Raw genomic sequence first — 23,988 nt, forward strand, 5'->3', positions numbered from 1 at the left:
CGCGCGCGAGGGATGATAGATAGAACGATAGAATCGACGACGACGACGACGACGACGACGACCGACGACGCGACGAGAGAACGACCGGCGAGACGTCGCCGGTGAAACGAAACGCCAGTCTGTTTTTCAGGGTCAACGCGGTTTCACTTTTTTACGATGAAATTCCAAATTTCACCCCATGTAGCTTTCAAAGTTTTCCGATGAAAGAGGCCGCGTGGTTGTTCCTCCTGCTTGCTCATACGGCGGTGATCATGTTTGTCACGTCCTCCTCCAGCGTCAACGCCGTTTGAGCCGCGGCGACGCGCAATCGACGACGCGCGCGACCCTCGCGGACGCACGTTCAGGACACGCGCGCGCGGGCGTTCATCCCGCACGCGTCGTTCTCGAACGTTCTTCCGCTCGGAAGCGCACGCGATCGCGAACAGGAACCAGCGCGCGCGTCGAAGCGACGCGAGGAGCTTCGAGCTCGAGAAGCGTCGTCGCGTCCGCCCGCCTGGCGGCATTCCGCGCCCCTCCGCGAGAGAGGGGGAGGGGGAGCATCTGACGCGCGAACGTTCACGCGCGTGATTTGCGAACCGCGCGAGGCGCGCGAGGAGCGACGCGCGAGCGCGCGTCATGGCGGCCAGATCGTGCGTCCCCCGCCCGTTCGCCGTCGACGTCGCGCGCGCCGCGAACGATCTTCTCTCCCACAGCACGCACGCGTCTCTCCAATCAATCGCGGGCGCGCCTCCGCCCGTCTCTACTCGTTTTTTCCCCGCCCGTCGAGCCGCCTCCCGCCCGCGGGTTCCTGACGCGCGCGCCGCTCTCTCCACCCCCCACCGCCGCCACACCCCCGTCTCGTCCTCCACAGCGGCGCCGCGCGCACCGGGCACCACCACGTCATCACCGGCGGACGCTCGACCCATAACATCTCGAAGAGGAAAAAGGCCTCGAAAAAATCATCATTCGGAGGATGGACGGGCGAGCAAGGCCGCGGCGGCGACTTGTTCGACATGGAGACCTGGGACGACCCGGATCTGAACGCGGAGGACCGCACGCGGATCGACGGCGACGTCGTGACGATCACCGCGGACTTGAGACAAGCGCTTCGAGATCGAAATAAGCGAGCCACGGGGTACTGGCACCTTTTTTGTTACCTCTTCTTCGTGGTCTTCTACATGGCCGTCGTGTGGATACAAGCGGACGTGGAGAACGCGTACCGGGTCACGTCCAGCGTCCAGAGAGTCCTCTTGCCGAGGGACGACGACGGCGAGGTCGTGACGCGGATGACGTCCCCGACGCAGATTCTAGACTGGCTCGTGGGCTCCGCGTTTCCGGTGTGGACCAACGAAGTCTGCGGCGACGGCACGTGCGCCCCGCCCTTCGAGTACCCCGCGTACGGACGCTTCGGGTGCCAGGCCGACTGCGGCGTCGCGCACAACTTGGTCACCGTGCTGTTGCAAGTCCGCGCGGACTTCCGCGACGATTTATATTCCCCCCGAGCGTTGATGACGGCGGCGAAATGGAATCTCTGCAGACGCGACCAGGAGGCGTACCGAGCCGGGTACCCGGACGTGTGCTGGTGGGAGAAGGACCGGACGTTCACGAAGTTCAAGGAGAATCACCTCGAGACGGTGAACGTCCCGAAAGGAAGCCAGTGGATCGTGAAGATCACGGGGGATTACATGGGAAGGGTCGCGGGAAACGTCTTTTTGTCTGAAAACGGCGCGTTGCCGTGGGTCGGCACCGTCCCGGACTGGAAGTCGTGCGACCGGAACATCATGAGCACGCGCCGCGCGGTGGACATCGCGAGCGGGCGCCGAAGGAGCCTCCTCGAGGAAGTCACCGAGGAGCTCGAGGCGCACGAGGCCATCTTGAGGAAGCACCATCCGACGGGCGCGGCGGAGCTCACGGAGGGGTCGCTCGAGGAGCTGACCGCGAGGCTGCTGAGCAGACGCGACGTCGAAGTCCTCGCGGCCGCGGAGGAGGACGCGCGTCTCAACGCGACGCGCGGGAACCCGAATCGCATCGACGGACGGCTGCTCGGGCAACGGTCCGCGGCGGCGCCCAAGCATCGCGTCGAGCATTACTTGCGCGTCGCGTCGAAGCGCGCCGCCGTGTCGGGGGAGGGTATCGAATCGCCGGGGGAAGAAGCGCGCGCGGCGGCGGCGGCGCCGGCGCCGGCGGTCGCGCCCGACGTTCACGCGACGCTGCACACGTCCTCGGCGGCGCGAGAACGAGGCCTTGGACCCAGGCGACGGCTCCTGCGAGCGCACAGGCTCCGAGAGGCTGAGGCGGCGCGCGGCGACGCGTCCGCGTCGGGACGCGCGCGCGGCGGTCGCCGCCGACTCGCGTCGCACAACGCCGCCCCGGGGCCGGTGACGCCCGCGCCGTACGTCTCCCAGTGGAGCGCGTTCCCCCCCGAGGTGGATCCAAAACTCGAGCCGCGGCCGTCCTCCGCGGTTTTCCGCGCCGTGGGCGGAGGAAACGTCAGCGTCGACGCGGCGGACGACGAAGCGCGCGCGCCGACGGCGGCGTCGAGTCTGCACGCGACGTTCGCGGGCGACGAGGTGTGGTCGTTCTCCACCGCGCTGACGTTCGAGGCGTGGGTGATGCCGGCAGATTTGACCGACGACACGCGTCCGGAGACGCTCGCGTGGTTTGGCGACGTGGATTCGTACGGGTGGGGGATTCAGCTGTGGCCCGGAGGATTTTGCCCGACGGAGACGACGGAGACGACGGAGCCGACGCGTCGCCGGAAACTTTTGGACCACGTGGAATGCTTGCCGCACGAGGTGAACGCGTCGTACCCCGGCGGGTGTGATTACGGCGCGCCGCTGCCGGAGCCGCCGCCGACGCCGGAGCACTTGCAAGACGCGGTCGTGTTCGTCATGAACGGTCACGTCGCGTGCGCGGACCTCCCGTCGTCGAACGTGTCTCTGGAACGCGGCGATTGGAACCACGTCCGCGTCACCGCGGGGCCGTCGGACGAAACTCTCGGCGTCGGCGAGGGGAACCCGATGATCGTGAAGTTTTACGTCATGGGCGAAGAAGCCGGGAGGTTCTCCTCCGCGGACGAGTTCTGGATCGACGTCGGCATCGGCGTGGCGACGAACCTCACGCTCGGAAGCAGAGCCGGAGCGATGCCGTTCACCGGATGGATAGACAACGTCCGGCTCTTGGACGTCGTCCCGCCGGCGTGGTACGTCGACAACGCGAGAAACGCGCTGTACGATTTCGACGTGTTCCCGGTCGAGCTCGAGCACAACATCATCGCGAGGTACGACTTCGACGGCTTGGAAGCGACGGATAAGGGGCCGGGGTATTTCGAATACGGACACAACATGACCGCGACGACGTACGTGGACGAGGACCACGTCGGTCCGTTCTCAGAGGAATACTATTTCGAGGCGCCGATGGTGTACTTCGACGGCGACACGCAATACCTCGTCACCGCGCGCGACCCGAAGCTCGAGCCGTCGGATTACCTCTCGTTCGAGGCGTGGATCAATCCGTGGGGCTATTCGCAGATGGACAGACCGATCATCGCCATGGGCGACTTGGGGTGGTCCGTGTGGCTGATGTGCGCGGGTCATTCGGGAGCCGGTGAAATGTGCTGCGGACGCGGCAGACACGGATCGCACGCGCTCGCGTTTATGTCCAAGCACGGCGCGGACGCGGACGTGTGCGACGACGCGCCGTCGCGCGGTAACGTTCACCCGGGCGTCTGGAACCACGTCGCGGTGACCGTGGACAACGTCCTAAAGAACGTGACGTTTTACGTCAACGGCACGAGCGTCGGGAGCGTCGTGTCGCACGCGGTGGGTCTGAACCCCGGGTTCGGCGACCTCACGATCGGATCGTGGCTCCCCGCGTCGGATCTGCCGTTTAATTTTTCCATGTTCGAAGGGTTCATCGACGAGGTTCGCGTCTACAACGCGGTTCTCCAGCCGGAGACGATCGCGACGTTCATGCGAATGACCGACGTCGCGGGAATGCACCCGAACCGAGACGACATGATCTTATACTACACGTTCGCGAGCGGCGGCGGCGAAGGCGGTTTGCTGCGCGACCGCGGCGTCGTCGCGCCGCACATCTCCGCGGCGGCGCAGTCGAACAGTGACGGGTATTACGTCACCTCCTGGGTACCTCCTCACCTCCTGGGGATCGACCGCGTCGTCCTCTCGAAGGGTTTCCCGAGGCACTGGGACGTCCTCGGCGGCGGCGCGCGCGGCCTCAACCTCACGGACGCGTTCGCGTCGTCCAACGACGGCCGCCGAGTCGCGGTCGCGGCGACGAACGGAAGCGTCCTCGTGTTTGAGACGACGGGCGACGGCGCGTTCGCGCGGCTCGGCGGCGCCATCGACGTCGGGGGCGACGTCGCGGACATCGCGCTCTTGTTCTCCGGCGACGGGACCCGCGTCGGCGTCACCGGGACGCGACCGGCGCGGCCTTCGCCGGCGTGCTGCGCGTACTTCTACGGCGCGAGCCCCGAGGACGCGATGTACGAGTACAATTTGACCGAGCCGCCCGCGCCCGCGGACTTGTGCGGCTACTGCGAACCGGGGTTCGTCTGCCGCGAATCCGTCACAGCAATCGGCGACGAATCGACGCAAACCATCACCGGAACGGAAGTGGACGCGACGAGGCGCGACTGCGTCTCGTACAATCATACCAGGGAATCGTGCATGTATGACTGGTATTCCTTTGAGACGAACGGGTTTCCGTGCGCGAGCAACGACACCGCGGTCGAGTACCCCGCGGGATACGAGAACGGTCACAGGTACATCGGGTACGCGATGATGTATGCGTACGACGCGAACGCGTCCGATTGGGTCGAGTTCGGGTCGGCGTACGAACCCGAGGGACCGGACGAGGGCCCCGTGATCGTCGGCGCGACATCGCACGACGGCTATCACACCGCCCTCGGCATGCCGTTCTGGAACACCCCCGGGAGGAATTCCACGTGCGCGACGTACGAAATCGATTTCGTGAACTTGACGGGTACACTTGACGTGAACTTGACGTACATTCTCCCCGGCGGACGCGGGCGGTACATCGTCGTCTCGCACCTCGATCACATCAACCTCGCGGAGGTGGAGGCGTACCACGCCAACGGCACGAACGTCGCGCGTAACAAGACGGCGACCGCCTCGGGGGTGTGGGCAAATAAAACGTACGCGGAGCCTTCGAAACTCGTGGACGGGAACGTGCATCCGTTCTGGGTCATGGACGACACGAACGGGATCGCGCACACGGGCGGCGGGCGAGACGCGAACGGATACGCGTGGTTTCTCATCGACTTGGGCGAGGTCGTAGACATCGACCGCGTCGTCGTGTACAACAGAGACGACGAGTGCACCGGCGCGCCCGTGTGCCGCTACATGATCGTCGGCGCGCACGTCGTCGTCACGGAGTCGATTCAACCGGACGCGTTGAACGAAAACTACACGTGCACCGCGCGCGCGGCGAACGCGACGAAGCACCACCTCTCCGGCGGGGTGAAGGCTTTCGATGCCGTGTTCAACGAAACCTCGGAGGCGTTCGATTGGATACAAGTCGGCGAGCCGATCGGGGTCGGCGGCGGCGGGAACGCGTGGTGCAAAGCCGCGGACGTGATCGACGTCAAAGACGCGATTCAATCGTTCAGTTTCCTCGACGAGGAGAGCGGCGACCCTTCTTACGGGAGGTACGTGTTCCTCACGAAAGGGTCGGCGGACGGCTCGGGCGGGGCTTTCGGCAGAGGCATCCATTCAATGTACTGGGTGCTGAACATCGCGGAAATTGAGGTGTACGACGTCAACGGCGTGAACGTCGCCCTCGGGAAGAACGTCACCGCGAGCAGCGAAAAAAGCAGCGAACACGGGACGTACTCGCCGGGCATGCTCGTGGACGGCGTCTTGGGAAATTTCGCGCACACCGATCGCTTGCAGGAGGACCCGATGCCGTGGTTCAGGATCGACTTGGGAGAAGTGATGGAGATTTCGCGCGTCGTCGTGCACAACCGCGACCAAGACTGCAGTTCGGACACGTGCGACGACTGCTGCCGCGCGCGCATCCTCGGCTCTCGCGTCGTCGTGACGGTGGATCTGTCCGAGGTGCACGTCGACGCGGACAACGCGTGCGTGGACGTCGCGGGGGCGGCGGTCGGGGCGGCGACGGCGATGTCGCGCGACGGCGACGTCCTCGCGATCGGCGCGCCCGGGTTCCCGATGTATTGGAACCCCGCCGCCGGCATGGTCGCGGTGTTCCAACGCCAAGGCCACGGTCTCGCGAACGCGAGTTGGACGTGGAAGTTGACGATTTCATCCACGCACGCGACGTACGATCACGTCGTCGCCGACGACGTCGTGTATCCAGACGTGAGCTTCGGAGCGAAACTCGCGATGTCCCCGGACGCGAAGACCGTCGCCGTCGCCGCGCGTCGCCTCGCGCATTTCGACGCGTACCACGGCGACGAGCCGCGCCTCGACGCGACGGTGGTGACCGTGTACGACGTCGACGTCGCGGCGGGGTCGCACGAGCGACGCGGCGGCGACATCGTCCTCGACGGCGCGGAGGACGCGTCGGTGTCCGTCTCCGACGCCGGCGACGTCGTCGCGATCGCGTTCAGAGACGCGCGCGCGGGCGCGCGGGCGCGCCAGACCCGGGTGTTCGAACACCTCCCCTCGCGCGGGTGGTCGCCCGTCGGGGACGCGATCTACAATCTCGACGCCGCGGCGATATCCGGCGACGGCGCGCGGCTCGTCGGCGCGGGGCCGCGGCCGCCGACGGGGCCGCCGCCGCCGCCGCCGCCGACGTGCGTCGACGCGCGAATCACGACGACGCAACGCGTGTACGACGACCTGCCTCTCTCGGGACTCGCGCGGTACGTGTTCCTCACCGCGGGCGCCGCGGGGGGGGAACCGTTGACGGCACCGTTGAACGTCGCGGAGTTGATGGTGTTTAACGAACACGGCGTCAACGTCGCGCTCGGTAAACCGTGCTACACGAACGGCGCGTACGAACATTTTTGGTTGAATGTCGACGGGGGATACAAACTCACGGACGGAAACATCGCGGGGGGTCCACCGGAGATCGTGCACTCGTCCTCGGCCGAGTCCGCATATCGTGACGCCGGCTTCGCCGCGGACCCCGGCTTCATTTGGTTCATGGTCGACCTCGGCGACGTCGTGAACGTGTCCCGCGTCGAGCTGTGGAACCGCGTCGACTGTTGCGACGAGCGTCTTTCGAAGATCGACGCGAGAATCGTCCTCGTCGAAGACACGAGCCCCGAATTCTTCGACGCGTCCGATAACACGTGCGTCCCCGCGCCGGAGCCGTTCGGCGTCGACGTCTACGCGCTGCCGTGCGACGCCTCCGCGCGCCCGCTCCACGGCGACGTCGGGAACTGCACGAACGCGCTGCCGATCGGCGCGTCGTGTCGGATCGAATGCGACGCGAACTTCACGGCGACGCGCGACGGGCGGACGACTTGCGCGGCGAACGGCGAGCTCGTCGCCGCGACGTGCGAGGGTCCGCACGCGCCGCCGAACGCGACGCGAGGGCCGGCGTCGCTGTACTTCAACGGCGTCGACACGCTTCTGTACACCCCGCGCTCGGCGACGTTTAACGACGCGACTTTGAACGAGCTGACGTTCGAGGCGTGGCTGAAGCCGACGGAGGGCGCGTCGTCGCAAGTCGTCGCGATGATGGGCAACCTCGGATGGGGCGTCCTCCTCATGTGCAACGAACGCGACGGCCGCGGGCTCGGGTGCTGCGGCGATCACGTCACGAACTCGATCGGGTTCTGGACGAACGAGGACCGCGCGAACGTAAACGCGTGCGCGTCGACGCCGTCGTCCACGGTGGGCGTCGTCCGCGGGGCGTGGAACCACGTCGCCGTCGCCGTCTCGGACGGGCTCGTTCGATTTTACGTCAACGGCACCGCCGCGGGGAACGTGAGCTCGCCGGACGTGCGGTTGAACCGCGGCGCGGCCGCGTCGGTGCATCGACACGACGACGGGCTCTACTTTGGCGCGCTCGGGTCGCTGTGCCCGACGTGTCTTCGGTATCGCGGCGGCATGGACGAGATGCGCGTCTTCGCCGCGGCGCTGACGGCGCGACAGATCGCGTACTTTCACGACATGGACATCCCGATGTGGCATCCGATGTACGATCGCCTCGTCGTGCACTACAAGTTCGACACCGCGCACGGGAACACCGTGTACGACGGGTTCAAGAGCCAAGAGTGGGTCATGTTCGGCGAGCGCGGACAAGTGGACGGGTACCAAGACGCGATCATCACCACGTCCTCCAGCGACGAACTCACCTGGGACGCCGACGACAACGTGGAGGTCCGCAGCGTCCCGGCGCCGCCGCCGCCGCCGCCGAGCCCGCCGCCGCAGCAAGGTCCGGCGTCGATGTACTTCAACGGCTTAGACACGAAGCTCACGGTGAACGCGTTCGATCGACGGTTACAGCCTGCGGACTACCTCACGTTCGACGCGTGGATCAAGCCGGACGCGGACGCGGACGGCCTGCAGACGATCGCGCGGCTCGGCACGGGGGGCTGGGCCATCATGCTCATGTGCCCGTACGGCGCGGGCGCCGGGTGCTGCGGGAACCACGTCCAAAACGCGATCGGGTTTTGGTCCGCAAAACGGCCGCACACGCAGGCGTGCCAAGAGACGCTCTCGTCCACGCGCGGCGTCCCTCCGGGCGAGTGGTCGCACGTCGTCGTCGTCGTGTCCTCCTCGCCGGAGAAGAACAACGTGACGTTTTACATCGACGGCGAGCAAGCGGGGTCGCACGTCAGCGACACGCTCGGGACGATCAACCGCGGCCTCACGTTCGACGAAAATGGCAAGTTGATATTGAAAACCAACGGCGAGCCAGCGCGCGACAGAAGCGACGCGACCGGGTCGCTCGTCGTCGGCGCGGGGCCCGATCTCGGCCTCGGCGCGCGCTCGTGCCTCAACTACAAAGGCTTCGTCGACGAGATGTGGCTGTATCGCTACGCGATGACCGCTCACGACGTCAAGACGTGGCACAAGAAGATCCTCGAGGCGTACGCGCCGATGTACCCGCACGCTATTCTCGGGTACACGTTCGACACCGCGAACGGGTGGACCGTCCTCAACCGCGTCGCGGCGACCGGCGACGTCTTCGACGCGGAGCTGTGGACCGCGGACAGAGGGAACGTGACGTGGCGAAATAGCAGCAACGTCGCCAAGACGTTGCAGCCGTCTCCGCCGCCGCCTCTGGACGTCGCGGCGCCGGAAGGGCCGTCGTCGCTTCGGTTTGGGGCGAACGACACGATGACGTCCGGTTTCATTCGCGACTCGACCGACGGCGCGCTCGCGGTGGACGAGACGCTGACGTTTGAGGCGTGGATCAAACCGAACCGCCTCGACCGAATGCAAGTCGTCGCGTCCTACGGCGTCGGCGACAACGCGACTTCGGGGTGGTCGTTGGCGATCATGTGCCCCGAAGGCGGCGGCCGAGGGTGCTGCGGCGATCACCTCCGCGGCTCGATCGGATTCATCGCGCCGACGCGCGACGACGTGGACGTCGCGACGACGCATGCGCGCCGCCGCGGCCGGAGGCTGACGGAACACGGTGCTCCGGCGAAAACCATTTTGTTTCCCGTGCTCGCCGGAGGTTGGAGCGCGACCCAGGGGGGTAGTGGCCGCGGCGATGCTGCCGACGAAGTCTGGAACACCATGGCTATCCTTCAAACCGGCATCGACGACGGCACCATCCCGAGCACGTACGGGTTAACTATAGACCATACGTCTCTGTCTCATCAGGACGACATGTGTGACTCGGCTAAGGTCGAAGCGGCTCTTCATTCTGCGTTGTTTCTCTTTCTGCCGGACCAAGAAAAATTTGATCTTTTCGTCTGCGGCGAAGCGACGGAGTCGAAAGCCGTCATCAAATCTTGGGTTCAAGGCGGCGGAAATATCTTCGTTGGTGCAACTGGGGGCATTTCCAGTGACGGCCGTTCGAATGACGTCGCATTGCTCAACGCCATTTTTGATTGGGATCTCACAAAGTCTACTGGCACTTACGGCACGTTTGGGAGGAATGAAATCAACGCCGCCGGCACCGTGTTTGAAAATATGGCGGCGTCTACTTTCAATCTCCCAGCTACTCAAACCATGTATGCGAATTGTGGAACTTCGCCTTGCCTCCCAATTTTCACCGCGGGCGCCTCTGGCACGGATAAGACGCAATATATCCTCGCCAGGTGGCAGGTCGGCGGAGGGAATGTTTTTCACCACGCCAACAACGACCCGTATCAAGTGTGCCCCATCGCTCAAGTCACGTTTCCGTGGGGCGAAACGCACTCTGCCACGTGCACGCAGTCCCTCGACAAGGATTGGGTCATGAACTTGTTCGTGCAGGTGGTCGTCGAGCTCGCGCGCTTGTCGACCGAACCCCTAAGGCCGCCCGACGCGTGCGCGGACGCGTTTTCTTCGAACGCCACGCTCACGGAGAACGAGTGGCATCACGTCGCCGTGAGCGTGGATGCGTCGCAGAACGAGTTGAACGCGCGCGATCCCACGCGGACGATGAACTTGTACATCGACGGCGTGAACGTCGGCAGTAGGGTCACGAAGGACGTGAGCGAGAAATCTCCCGTGAGAATCCCGATCCCCCCGCACGACGACGAGACGTCCGGGCTGTACCTCGGGCACGGGTTCTGCGACGAGTTCGAAGAGGAAGAGGTCGTCGCCGCCGAGGGATCCCTCATCAAGTGTCACTTCGCGAACCCGTTCGGGGAAGACGGACCGCTGAGCACTTCCGTGTTCCGCGCGATGACGCCTATCATTCGCAACCACGTGAACGGGTACCTCATCGGCGACATTCGATACGTCCCGAGCCCCGGGATCGCCGCGACCTGGTGGGGCGGGGACGACTGGAGCTCGAACGTCACCTCGCACAACTGCCTCGGGTTGACGTTTTTAGAAGAGTTTCTCACCGGAGACGTCGACGCGTACTACGCGCAGTACCCGCCGCCGCCGCCGATGCGCGTGCCGTGCCGACACTACGACGGTTACGTCGACGAGTTCAAGTACTGGGACGCCGCGCTCGTGGACGCCGCGATCAAGACGCACTTCGACAAGCGCATCATCTCGTGGCACCGAAACCGGTTCTCGTTGCTGTCGTACTACAAGTTCGACCAAGGCGGCGGCGCCGAGGTTGAGCCCGAGATGCTCGACGCGTTCGGCGTCGAGAACTTGCAGCTGCGTCCCGGGAACGGCACCCTGGCGCAGATGTGGAGCGTTGACGAGAATCTCGTCGTCGCGAGCGATCCGGAGGCGCCGCCGACGCCGCCGACGCCGCCGCCGAGCCCGCCGCCGCAACAAGGCCCGGCGGCGTTGTACTTCAACGGCTGGGACACGGACGTGTACGGACCGTACGACGCGAGCCTCGCGCCGAGCGACGCGCTGACGTTTCAGGCGTGGATCAAACCGCAGGTGGACGCGCGCGGGCAAGTGCTCGCGATGTTTGGCGAGAACGGCTGGTCGTTGATGCTCGCGTGCCCGCTCGGCGCCGGACGCGGGTGCTGCGCCGGGCAGTATACGCCGCCCGGCGCTCTCATGTTCTGGACGTGGGGCAACGAGAACCCGGGGATCATCGAAGCGGACGAGGACTACTATTACACGAAGAAGCGGCGGAGAAGCCGAAGCCTCCTCGAGCACGACGACCTCGTGACTAAGTGCCAGTCCGCGCCGACATCCGACGTGGCGGTGCGGATGAACGTCTGGCAACACGTCGCCGTCGTCGTCGACGCCGCCGCGGGATCCGTCGCGTTTTACATCGACGGCCAGTTCGCGGGAGAGCGAGGGAGCTCGACGATCCTCGACAGCGGTCAACCCACGGGCGAGGAGTGCGTGTTTGAAGTCGCGCCCGAGCCCGAGCCCGAGCCCGAGCCCGAGCCCGAAGAGGGGGCGCCCGCCTCCGAGGAGGAGCCCGCGGCGGCGGAGACGCCGGCGACGAGACGACGACGACTGCGACGCAAGCTCCTCGAGCACGACACTCCGATTCAATACTCTCCAGCGCTGATCAACACCGGCGGCGCCAGCGCGGCGACCGGCGGCTTACGACTCGGCCGCGCGGGCGCGTGCGAGTACCCGGTCCAGTGCTTGCAGTACGAGGGGTACCTCGACGAGGTGTCCGTGTGGCACGCGGCGATTGCGCCGTGCGAGATTCGCAAGCTGTACGAATTCGGCATGCAGACGTGGCTCCGGGATTTCCCGAACCTCCTCGCGTACTGGAAGTTCGACGAAGCGTACTTGCAGGAGTTCAGGACGCTCCCGTCCGCGTTCGGCCTCGCGCCGTACCTCTCGAAGGTTTCGTCCGAAGAGGACGCGCCGTACGTCACGTGGAACGCCAGCGAAGCGCTCAACGCGAACACGTCCGTCTGGAGAGAGTTGTCGCCGCCGCCGGCGCCGCCGAGCCCGCCGCCGCCGCAGAACGGTCCGTCCGTGATTTACTTCGACGGCAACGGCACGTACGCGAAGGTGACGATCGCGCCAGAGCGATCGTTCGAGTTTCAGCCCCTCAGCGGGCTCACGTTCGAGGCGTGGGTCAAGCCGGTGGCCTTCTCGGGCGTCCAATTCCTCGCGTCGACGCAAAACAAAGGCTGGGGCGTCGCCCTCGGATGCGGCGGGTCCGCGTGCTGCGACGCGCCCGCGGGGGCGCTCATGTACTGGACCGACGTCGATAGCTGCGCGACGAGCTCGGTCGCGATCGCGACCGGGTCTCCGCTCGTCGCGGGGGCGTGGTCGCACGTCGCCGTCGTCGTCGACGCGTCGTCGAACCAGGTGAAATTTTACGTCGACGGCGCCTCCGCGGGGGCGAGGTCGGGGATACCGACGTCCTCGCCCATCACGAACGCGCTGTTCATCGGTCGGTACGGCAACTCCGAGGTCGGGTACTACAAGGGCATCATGGACCAGGTCACGCTCTTCCGAACCGCGCTGTCGCCGACGACGATTAACGAGTTTAAACGAGTCGACGCGCGAGGCTGGCACCCGAACGTCGCGCAGTGCGTGTTGCAGTATAAATTCGACACCGGGAACGGCGTGCGAATCGTGGACAGAAAAGAAGACCCCGCGGGCGGGCGCGTGATGTACAACGCGACGCTGTACTTCCCGAACACGCACGAGCTCTCGACGTGGTTGATCACGGATAACATCGCGGTGAACAACCCCCCCGCGCCGCCGCCGCCTGCGATGTTTGGCGAGGACTACGTGTGTCCCTTCGTGTGCGACTCGGAGCACGTCTCCGCGACGTGCCCGTGCTACGCCCCCGGATGCGACGGCGGCGACGGTTTGGATTTCGATGACATCACCGTGGACTGCATGGAGGATATCATGGACTACTGCGTGAACGATCACGGGTGGTACTACGACCCGGAGGGGTGCTGGCCGTTCGCGTCCAGAGGCGTGGACATTCAAACCGTCCAAGCCGGCGGCGCCGCGACGAATTTTTACGAAAACACGCCCATCTTCGCGGACCGACCGGTGATTCTCGTCGTCCCCGCGAAGGCGTTCAAGAACACCACGGACGTCTTGATCACCGAGGTGAGCGAAGACGAGATGATCGAGAACTTTGGCGGCGACGAGCTGCTGCCCGAGGCGTACGCCGCGCGTCGAAGCAAATTTATCCTCGTTCGCCCGACGGACGCGACGATCGTCTCCGGCTCGCCCGGGAAGCTCCGCATTCCGTTCGACGCGCTGTCGCTGTTCAACGGGCAGTTCCTCGTCGGATACCTCTCGGACGCGACCGGGGACACCTCGTGGGAGACGCTTCCAGGGAAGATCGTCCCGAGAGGCTCCGAGAGGACGGCGTTTCCGGACGACTACGCGCTCATCGACAAGGGGATGGCGAACCGCGAGGAGCTCTACTCGACGAAGACACCGGAGGGCGTGGACGACCTCGAGTTGCTGGCGCACTACGACGGCAGGTCGTGGGAGGATATTTTCAACGCCGAGTACGACGACTTCAGCGATATCACCGGCGACGTGTACTACTACGAAGTGAACGTTCGCTCGTTTGGCGTGTTCGCGGTGTTCGAGTCGGACCCGGGGAACCAGCCGCCGCCGCCGCCGCCGAGCCCGCCGCCGCCGAGCCCGCCGCCGTGGCCCGCCGTCGCGGATTTCTCCTCGGATTTGCGATTCTCGTTCGAGTTCATTGGCGTCTCGAAAGAGCAGCTCGATCTGCAGTTCGACGCGCGCGCGAGGGCGGAGGGCATCGCGGGCGGACCCGTGGCGATGGCGACCGTGTTTCTCGAAGCGTGCAGAGACGGCGTCATCGCGACGACCGGTCTCGCCGAGAAGTACGTCCGCATGGAGCAACTCATCGACTGCACGGAGGAAGAAATTCTCGAGGAGAAAGATATGTATTGCGAGGAAGACGAGGGCGTCTTGGTGCCGTTCTCGCTCGTGTTCACCGGCGAAAGCATGTTCAGCCCCGGCGTGGTCCCCAACTGGATGTTCGATCTGCTCGAAAACGACCCGGGGAAAATCGTCGTGGACTCGCTCGCGACGTACTTGTTCACCGAGGACGTGCGAGACCCCGCGAATATCTTCACGACGTCGATCACGGTGACGGAGACGAAACCGGACCCGCCGCCGCCGAGCCCGCCGCCCCCCGTGGACGAGTCGCAGATCGTCTACGTCGCGCCTCCGCCGCCTTCGCCGCCGCCGATTAAGGTGGTCACCGTCGCCGCGGCGCCGCCGCCGCCGTCGCCGCCGCCGCCGGATCCGTTCGCGGTGTGGACCGCGCCGCCGCCGCCGCCGCCGCCGGATCTCGATAAGCCCACGATCGAGCTCTACCTGAACGAGCCTGACTGCGAGAGCACGGGGACGAACGAGGTGACGTGCAAACTCCTGCAGACGGTCGTCTCTGAGATGTACTCGGATCCGGGGTTCAAGGCGAGCGATAAGCAAGAGGGCATATACGACGCGTGCGCCTGGTCCGGCCGCGACAAGAGCCGGCCGTGCGTCGACGTGAAGGGCTGGCCCGCCGGGTTCAACGAGTTTGGCGACGGCCAGGTCGATCTCACCGTCGAGAGGATCGACAAGCCGTGGACGATCACGTACGACGTGTCGGACAGGTCGACGGCGACGACGGGCGGGAACGCCGCGGCGCGTCAGACGCGTTTAGTCTACGTCTTACCCGATTGCGACGTGGACCCGGTTTGTCCGGACACGCAGCTCAAGATTTGCAAGTCGCTGTCTTCCGAGACGAAGACCGTGTGCGAAACCTGCGACGCGTCCGGGAACACGATCTGCCTCGACCCGGGGTTGGCGGAGGAGAAGGCGGACACGCGGCCGCCGAAAATCACGACCGCGTTTGACATCAAGATGCCACTCGGCGAGGACGGCGACGGGCAGTTCGCGGGCGTGTACGCCGCGGACGCGCTCGGGAACGTTCAGGCGTTGTCGTACGTCGAGCAAGGCGTCGAGTTCAAAGATCCGGGCGCGACCGCGACGGTGACGATCACCTCGGAAGACGCCAAGACGGGGGTGAAGGAGACGGAGACGATCGACATCACGGACGAAATCGTGACGTACACCGAGGGCGAGACGGACACGGAGATTCTAAAGGCGGGGTCGACGTTTTATATTCGGTACAAAATCGCGACCGGGGACACGACGAGCCTGATCGCGACGCGAATCGTCATCGTGATCAACCCGTGCGCGACGATGGTGGACTCGAACCTCGGGCTCACGCTCGTCGGGTCCAAGGCGCTTCCGAAGTTTACCAACTCGGAGGGCGCGTTGGTCGACGAGATTTTGTGCAGGGACGAGGACGAATACAAAGCGACGGGAGAGGAAGTCTTCTACTCGGACGCCGCGTGCAGCGACGGCGCGAATTTCCCGAACCGAGAGAAAAACTACGGCTGCGGCATGCGCATGGCCGCGCCCGCGGAGGAGGAAGTCGTCAAGATCAACGTCGCGCCCGAGCTCGTGCTCCTCGGCAAGCCGGTCGTGGAGATCATTCAAGGCCAAATCTGGAAGCCGTGCTCAGACACCGCGGGACCGACGGACGTGTGCGATAAGGGCATCGACGGCGCGCTGAGTTACGATCTCGACCAAGCTGAGGCTGACGGCGGCGTCCGATCCCCGATATCGAACTCGCTCATCATGGTGTGCAAGGACGATCCGACCGACCCGGACAGGGACCCGGACGCGCGGCTCAACCCGGGGGCGAAGTGGGACGCGCTCAAGACGGGCGCGCAGACGGACATGGCGCGCGTGTGCGGGTTCGACACGAACACCCCCGGCGCGTTTAAGGTGTCGTACTCGTTCACGGACCCGAAAGGGCTCGAGGGGAGGCTCACGAGAGACGTCATCGTCGCTCCGGATTGCTCGCTCACATTGAACCCGAATAACAACCTGCCGGAGAAGCAGTGCGAGTCCAAGGTTTCGAACGAAGAGACGGGCATCGAAGAGGTCGTGTGCTCGAAGAAGGGCTGGTGCGAGTTCGACAAGGTCGTCGAAGAGGATGACCTGCCGGACACGCCGCCGGTGATCACGATGAAATTGGTCCCGGGCGTCATCGACAAGACGGTGAACGTGCGTCAGTATCAATCGTACGACGCGTGTAAACCGGGCCAAGTCCCGACGGAAGAAGTTTTCGGCGACGGCTTGTGCGACCCGGGGTTCGACGCGTACGACAACAAGCAGTACTATGATCTCGGCGTCATCAAGACGACGCTCAGGAACCTCACGTCCGAGGTCTTAGCGTGCCCGCCGAAGGAGTGCGAGACGAGGGCGTCGTGCGACGACCACAAGTTTACGACGAAGGGCTTAAAAGGCTGCCTCGACACGAGCGTGCAAGGACCGATTCGCATCGCCTTCACCGCGCGCGACGACAGCGGCCAGATCACGACCGCGTACAGATCCATTCAGGTCGTCGACCCGTGCCCGCCGTCGTACGCTTACTGCCCGGGCGTGGGCGATCGAGGGTGCCAGCCCGAGGACGTGTGCAAGAACGCGGAGGCGCTCGCGGCCATCGCCGGCGCCGCCGAGGTGGCAGACACGACCCCGCCGTCGTTCGAGCGGTTCATCCCGAACGGCCCCGTCTTTCTGGTGTACGATGACGACCGCATCAGCGACGGCAGAACGCCGTTCAAGGTGTGCGGCGACGCGGCGGCGATCGCGGCGGCGAGGGCGCAAAAGACAGCCGGCCAAACGACCCCGACGGAGTACCCGTGCGCGTTGGCCATCACCGACGACAAGGACGACGCCGAGCTGTATCTCACCGCGGCCGGCAGCAGGGCGCAACAATTCAGACGCCAACGAGACGATAAGGGGAGCAAGACGCTACATCAACTTGACCTCATCGGCGCCGGGAGGGCGGCGCCGGGGCAGTACCATTACGAATACGTGGCGTGGGACTCGAGCGATAACGAGGCGACGCACCCGCTCGTGATCAACGTCGGGCTTCGGTCCGCGAACCTCTCCATACCGATCACGATCGCTTCCGCGACGTATAACGGCGCGAATTACGTTAGCAATCTGAAGACCGAGCAGGCGGGGTTCATGACGGCGGCGTTGCCGACGTGGCAAATCTTTTTCGGCGCGCAGGACATCGACGTTGTCAACGTGCAAACCTCGGGCGCGAACACGATTTTCCAGCTCAACACGACGTTTTACCAGCTGTGGAATCCCGCGGACCCGACCACGTTCGATAACACCCGGAACTGGAACACGTCGGACGCATGGGCGCCGGAGCCCGCGGCCGCGGCCGCCGCCGCCGCGTCCGGTCGCCGACGGCTGATGAACGACGCGTCGCCGTCGCCGTCACCGCTCGCGAAGAAGCCGCGCCGCGTCTCCAACCGCGGCCGAGGAAGAAACTTGCTCCAAGCCTATGGCACCGCGTCGTCGTCGGCGACGCCGGTGGATGAAGCCCAAATAAAGAGGGACCAGATCGAAGCGAGGATCACCCAGCTCTCAACAGACGTCGACGCCGCGAACACGAAGCTCATCAACGTCATCAAGCCGCTGATGGACAACGCCGGCGGCAACGCGGGCGCGTTCGTCACGAGACTCACCACGCTGTGGAGTAACCAGCTCGCGGTGGCGACAAACGCGCAGACGCAGCTCGCCGGCACGGCGCTGACGATCCTTCAGAAGCTCGACGCCACGGTGACGTACCAGCAGCAAGTCTTGGAAGCGGCGACGCAGGCGGAGATTTTGTTGAAGAAACAAAACGACGAACTCCGGTACGTTTTATCCCGGAGCGGAGTCGAAGGGGACGGCCTCGGCGCGCAGTGCGAGTACAGAAGCAAGCTCGGCGCGGCGGAGATCGCGTTCAACGCGACGAAATTTTCGCTGTGGATTCCGCATCCGCCGCCGAGCCCGCCGCCGCCGCCGAGCCCGCCGCCGCCGCCGAGCCCGCCGCCGGCGGCGGCGGCGGCCGGACGAAGGCGGCGAAGGCTCCTCCGCGCGGAGGAACCCGACGACGAGGACGAAAACGACGAGGGGTTCATGCCGCTCGTCCGTCGTCTGCTTCGCTTCGGCGGCGGCGGCGGCGGCGGCGGCGACGACGACGACGAAGCGTTCGAACGCGCCGAGGCGTCGCCCACGTCGTCGCCCACGTCGCGAAGGCGTCTGCTTCAGTCGGGCAACGCGAACTGGGACGTCAGCGACTGGCACGGATACGAGATCTTGCGCGAAGGCGTGACGGAGCAGTACGCCAGGGAGCCCTCGTACGTGCAGCACAGGACGGTTCAAAACGCGAACCGACTCGTCGGCGGGATTCTGCTGCATCAAGTCCGAAACGAGTTTGAAAAGTGCGACACGAAGCGCTTCGAGAAACTCGCGGGGCGGTGCCGCTCGGAGATGCCGTCGGTCAAACCCTTCGGCGTGGACCCGATCTTCCGTCGACCCCCGGTCGGCAGCGAGGACCCGAAGAACTTGTTCAACGCCGCGCTCGAGTCTGAGATTAACGCGTATTACGACACTTCGGATCCGCAAAAGAACGTCACGATGATGGACGTCGCGCAGCCGACGCCGTACGGGTTCATCCAGCGCGATATCCCTGGGTATCCGAAAGGGTTCCCAGTGTACTTCGACATCGCGGCGTCGCGCGATCACGTCGCGAACGTGATTCAGTACATCAAGGAGGGTTTATATTTCGACCCGCTCACGCGCGCCGTCACCGCGCAGGTGGTGACGTACAACGCGAATTTGAAACAGATGGCGAACACGCTGTTGACGTTCGAGTTCATGGAAGCCGGGTTCATAGAAGTCACGTCGAAGATCACGAACATGAACGTGAAGTGGTACACCGACAAGAGCGACGATAACGACGATGACATCGACGACGGGTACGTCCAGGGCGTCATGGAGGGTCTCCTCGTCGCCATGATAGTCTACGGAGCGCTTCGAGAGATGCTGGATTTCGCGCAAAACTGCGTGAAAGAAGGCGGTCTCCTGAGCGGCATTCGCGTGCACTTCTCGCAGTTTTGGAACGTCATGGATTTTATAAACATCGCGTTGCAAATTCTCGCGGTGTTGCTGTGGTTCAACTACCAGGTCAAGCGAAGAAAGGAGCTGAGCCCGAGTCTGCGATACAACGTGTACGATAACCCGACGAGCCCGATTGCGAATTATTTCATGCCGTACAAAGGGCCTTCGAGCGCGAAGCCGATCGACCCTAATTACGTGTTGAACCCGATCGCCGCGGGCGCGAACGCGACGAACACGATGCATCGGTGGGAGCTGCCCATGGACGATTCCGGGATGCAAAAACTCGGGGAGCAAATGCAAGTCGCGCAAGAGCTCTCGAACCTTAGCACGACGTACTTTTGCGTTACCGGGGTGTCGTTCTTGTTCATGATCGCGCGCGCGCTGAAGTTTGTGAAGTTCCAGAGACACTTGGACCTGACCGTGCGCACGCTCTCGAGGGCGTCGCTCGACCTCGCGCATTTCCTCGTGGTCATGTTCATCTCCCTGACGTGCATGATGATGATCGGTCACGTCATCGTCGGCGCCAGGGTGGAGTATCTGTCGACGTTGTCGGAAGCGTTCAACTTTCACTTCGAGATGTTGTCCGTCGGCGAGGGCGTGGAAAAGCTCGGCGCGCTGTTCGTGGACGAGAACGAGGTGCGGACGTGGGTGGACAACCTGTCGATATCGCTCTACGCGTTCTTCATCCCCACGTACTTGCTGTTCGTGCTCCTGAACATCCTCCTCGGCATCTTGTGCGACGCCTTCGGCGAAGAGAAGGAACTCATCGAAGGCTCGGACGAGCCGACGATGTACGACGACTTCAGCGCGCTCGTGTCGTACAAGTACGGTCTCTTCCGGAAACAGCACCCGAAGTACACGAAAATGATCGAGATACTGAGGGTTATGAGGGAGAGCAAGACGAGCGCGGCGGCGAAGACGCTGTCCGACGGCATGAAACAAGCCGGCGGCGGCGGCTTGCTGGCGCGTCTGAAACAAGCCGGCCTCGCGGAGCAGTCCGAAAAGTCGCTCGCGAGGGGCGCCACCGCGGACGACAAGAAGACGACCATGCTCGACTACAGAGCCGCGGCGCAGAGCATGAAGATGCGCCACGAAAACCTCGAGCAGAAGATTGGCGAGCACGCGCAGCAGGGGAAGCAAACCCTCGCGGCGAGGCTCGCGGCGAGGAAGAACCCGCGCGGCCCGGAAGCCGCGGCGCTCGCCGCGCGACCGCCGCCGGAGTCGTCCTCGTCCGCCGCCTTCGCCGCCGCGGCCGCGTCGTCGTCGGACGACGACTCCGACGGCTTCCTCCCCGGGTCGCCGTCCGCGGCGCCGACGACGGACCGCGTCGCGCCGAGCCTCACGCGCTCGCGCGGCTCGATGATTGCGCGTCGCGACGCGCAGACGCGACAAATCGAAGACGACGCGGAGGCGTCGCGGCTACGCTTAAACGCGCGACGACGCGGCGGGATGTCGAAGAAGCAGAACTTCTTCGACAGCGCGGGCGCGGTCATGGAGAGCGTGTCCCCAATCCCCGACCGCGTCGTGCCGTCGACCTCGACGTCGATCCGAAGCCGAAGCGGCGCGCGCGAGGGGACGACGACGACGACGACACCGACGCGCGCGCCGTCGCAGAGCGCGCGACGGGCGACGTACGACTATCAAGAGGCGTCGCGCCGGGACGTCATGGAACAGATCGAAGCGCAGATCGACACGATGGCGGAGGGGAGCCGGGACCGGCTCATGCGCCGCCTGAGCTCGCGCGGCGGGAACAAAGTCTCGCCGATGCGCGGCGCGGGTCCCGGGCCGGTGATGGAGAGCCGCGAGCGCGCCCCGGGCTCGGGAGCCGGGCCGGTCACGGAGGACGTCTCCGGCGCCGACGACGACTTCGTCCCGGTCAAGTCGAGAGCGATGCGGAAGCTCGCCGTCGCCGCGAGGCTCGCGGCGAAGAAGAAGAGAGGAAAAGGAGGCGACGACGTCGACGTCGAGCGCGGCGAGGCGAAAAGCTTCGACGAAAACGGCGTGGACGTCGCGTCGTTGACCAAGACGGACCCGATGACGCAGGCGGATCTCGCCGCCGAGGGCGGCGGCGCCGCGCTTCTCGTGGACCTCTTCAAAGTCGCCGAAGACGTGGACACCGACAGCGACTCGGAGATCGACGAGAGCGAAAAGGCGAGACGAGACGCGTCGAAGCTCGTGAAGCCGACAGGGCGTAGCGCGTGGAGCGCGGTGAGCAAGTACGCCGCCCTGCCGCGACGCGCGACGGTGGACGTGAGCGACGACTGGAAAGACCTGATGGACGACTCGTGGCGCGAGTTCATGCACGAGATCAAACGCAAAGAAGCGATGAAACGCGAGGCGAGGATGTTCCGCCTGAACGGCACGCTCTACACCGAGGTGGAGATTGAAAAGTTCCTCGCGAACGCGGAGCGCGGCGTCCGCGCGTCGGGATACTTTGGCTACGAGCCGCCGCCGCCGTCGGAGATCGACGCCATCCTCCGCTCGATCAAGTCGGGCAAAATTCAGCAGCACTGGACGTTGACGTACGACAGCGACGACGAGAGCGAAGACGAGGACGAGGTGGTCAACGCGTGCAAGGACATTCAAAAGATCCTCGTCGATAAGCTCGAGCGGTACGTGCAGAGAGAGCTTGACTCGCAAGAGCGGACGATCAGGTGGCAGGCGGACGTCGAGGAGGCGATGCGCGTCATCGAGGAGGAGCTCGTGACGACGCATCAGGTGATGTCCGCGATGGCGAAGAAGAGACAATCGGGCGCCGAAACCGACGCGGTCATGGACGGCGTCGCGAGGGAGCGGCTGTGGGCGACGCTCGAGGCGAAGCGCGCGCTGAGAGGCGCGCTGCAGGGCGCGCCCGGCATCTCGCTCGACGAGGACGACGACGGCGGCGGCGGCGGCGGCGGCGCGGACGCGCTGTCGCCGTCGGCGGCGAACTTTGATTTCGACACGTCGTCGGATGAAGAGCGCGACGGCGGCCTCAAGCAGAGGTTCTTCAAGAAGGACGAGGACGGCGGCGAGGGGGGCGAGGACGTCGGCGGAGAGAAGAAGGTCGCGATGATGCGAAGGCACCGCGCGGCGAAGCAGATGGTCAAGGCGAGGAAGCTGGGCATGAGCGCCTACTGACGCCTCGACGCGACGACCGAATGCAAAAAAAAAAACACGAGACGTCGCGCCGGCGGAGGAGGATCGAGCGAATGAACGCGTTCGTCTCCATCCACGCCGGCGTTGATTCGCGTACATAGTGAATGATGCGGCGGACGTTTAGATTAGATAGCACGTCGCGTCGAATTATTTAATTCATCATCACGATTTATTTCAGCGACGCCTGATCTCCCTCAGCGGCGACGCAACTAACCAGCCGCGAGTGGACTAAGTTGTTAACCTTACTGACAGGATGCAGCAATAAAAACCTTCTTGTTCAGCCGCTGCCCTGCGTGACGAAAGAGCAGCGCTCATTCGCACTCCGCGCGTCTCGCACGCGCGGCCGACGCGATGGTGTTCCGCAGAGCCCTGGAGTTCGTGCGCGCGTGGCGAGCGCAGACGCAGGCGCGCACTCGCGTCGCGCGTTCCTTCTCGCGTCGCGCGCCTCCCCGACGTGCCGACGACGCCCTCGTTCGCGTCCACGATTCGTTCTCACGTTCGCCCTTCGTCGCCCTCCCTCCCTCGCCCCGCGCGTCGCGCGTCGCAGGAGCTCAACGCCATCAGGGCCGCGAACGAGAAGGCTCGCCAGGATATCGCGGAGGCGATGCGAATCCAAGACGAGGGTGCCGCGGCGAGGGTCAAGGAAGCGATAGGCGAGCTGAAGGTGAGCGAGGATGAGGTGCGAGAGGCCGCGAAACGCGTCGCCGCGGAAGTCGCGGCCGGCTCCGCGGGAACGAAAAACAAACGGAGCGCGGCGGAGGATGTCATGGAGAAGTACGCGCGCGCGATAGAGAACATGCCGATGGTGAAGCGCAAGCGCGACACGGACACGGACGAATAAAAGGTAACTAATCTAGCATCGTTAGAGTCGCGATATATCGTCGTATCATATTCGTGATGATGAGAGGCTTCGCGCGTCTATGTAGTTCCCCCCCAGCCCGTTCGTTCGTTCCCCCGCGCGTCGGTCGACGCGTCGACGCGGTCACACCTTCGCGGCGGCTCGCGCGCGCGTCGCGCGCGTGCGCCTCCCCGGCGCCAGCGCGGGCGCCGCCGCCGCCGCCGTCGTCGGCGACGCGCCCGAGGCATCCTCCGCCGTCGTCGGCGACGCGCCCGAGGCGACCTCCGCCGCCCCCCGCGGCGATTTCCGCGCGCGTTTCCCCGCGCTGCCGCCGCCCTCCACCGGCGTCGTCGCGTTCGCGGAGACGGAGCTCAGCGGCTTCCGTTTCCCCGTCGTCCCCGGCGTCTTCGCCGCCGCGCTCCGCCCCTTCTTCGACGCCGTCCTCGGCGCTTCCTCCGCCGCCGCCGCCGCCGCGTCCTCGCGGTCCTTCTTCGCCCTCGCCGCCTTCTCCGCCGCCGCCGCCGCCGCCGCGGCGGCGTCCGCCCTCGCGCTCGC

At 65.1% G+C, this 23,988-nt stretch overlaps 2 protein-coding genes across 2 annotated transcripts; both read left to right on the plus strand.

The window, feature by feature from the left end:
• Positions 1–992: 992 nt before the first annotated feature.
• On the plus strand, positions 993–22,772 carry MICPUCDRAFT_47301 (uncharacterized protein; the record flags this gene model as incomplete). Its single annotated transcript, XM_003058431.1, has 1 exon — positions 993–22,772. One exon carries the CDS (start codon positions 993–995, stop codon positions 22,575–22,577), a length of 21,585 nt encoding a protein of 7,194 aa, XP_003058477.1. The 3' UTR covers positions 22,578–22,772.
• A 427-nt stretch (positions 22,773–23,199) lies between these two features.
• Positions 23,200–23,436, plus strand: MICPUCDRAFT_58046 (uncharacterized protein; the record flags this gene model as incomplete). The annotated part of the gene is made up of 1 exon (XM_003058432.1): positions 23,200–23,436. The coding sequence occupies one exon, from the start codon at positions 23,200–23,202 to the stop codon at positions 23,434–23,436; it is 237 nt and encodes a 78-aa protein (XP_003058478.1).
• Positions 23,437–23,988: the final 552 nt, after the last annotated feature.

The sequence above is a fragment of the Micromonas pusilla genome (genome assembly GCF_000151265.4).
Source record: "Micromonas pusilla CCMP1545 genomic scaffold MICPUCscaffold_5, whole genome shotgun sequence".
NCBI classification, from domain to species: Eukaryota; Viridiplantae; Chlorophyta; class Mamiellophyceae; order Mamiellales; family Mamiellaceae; genus Micromonas; species Micromonas pusilla.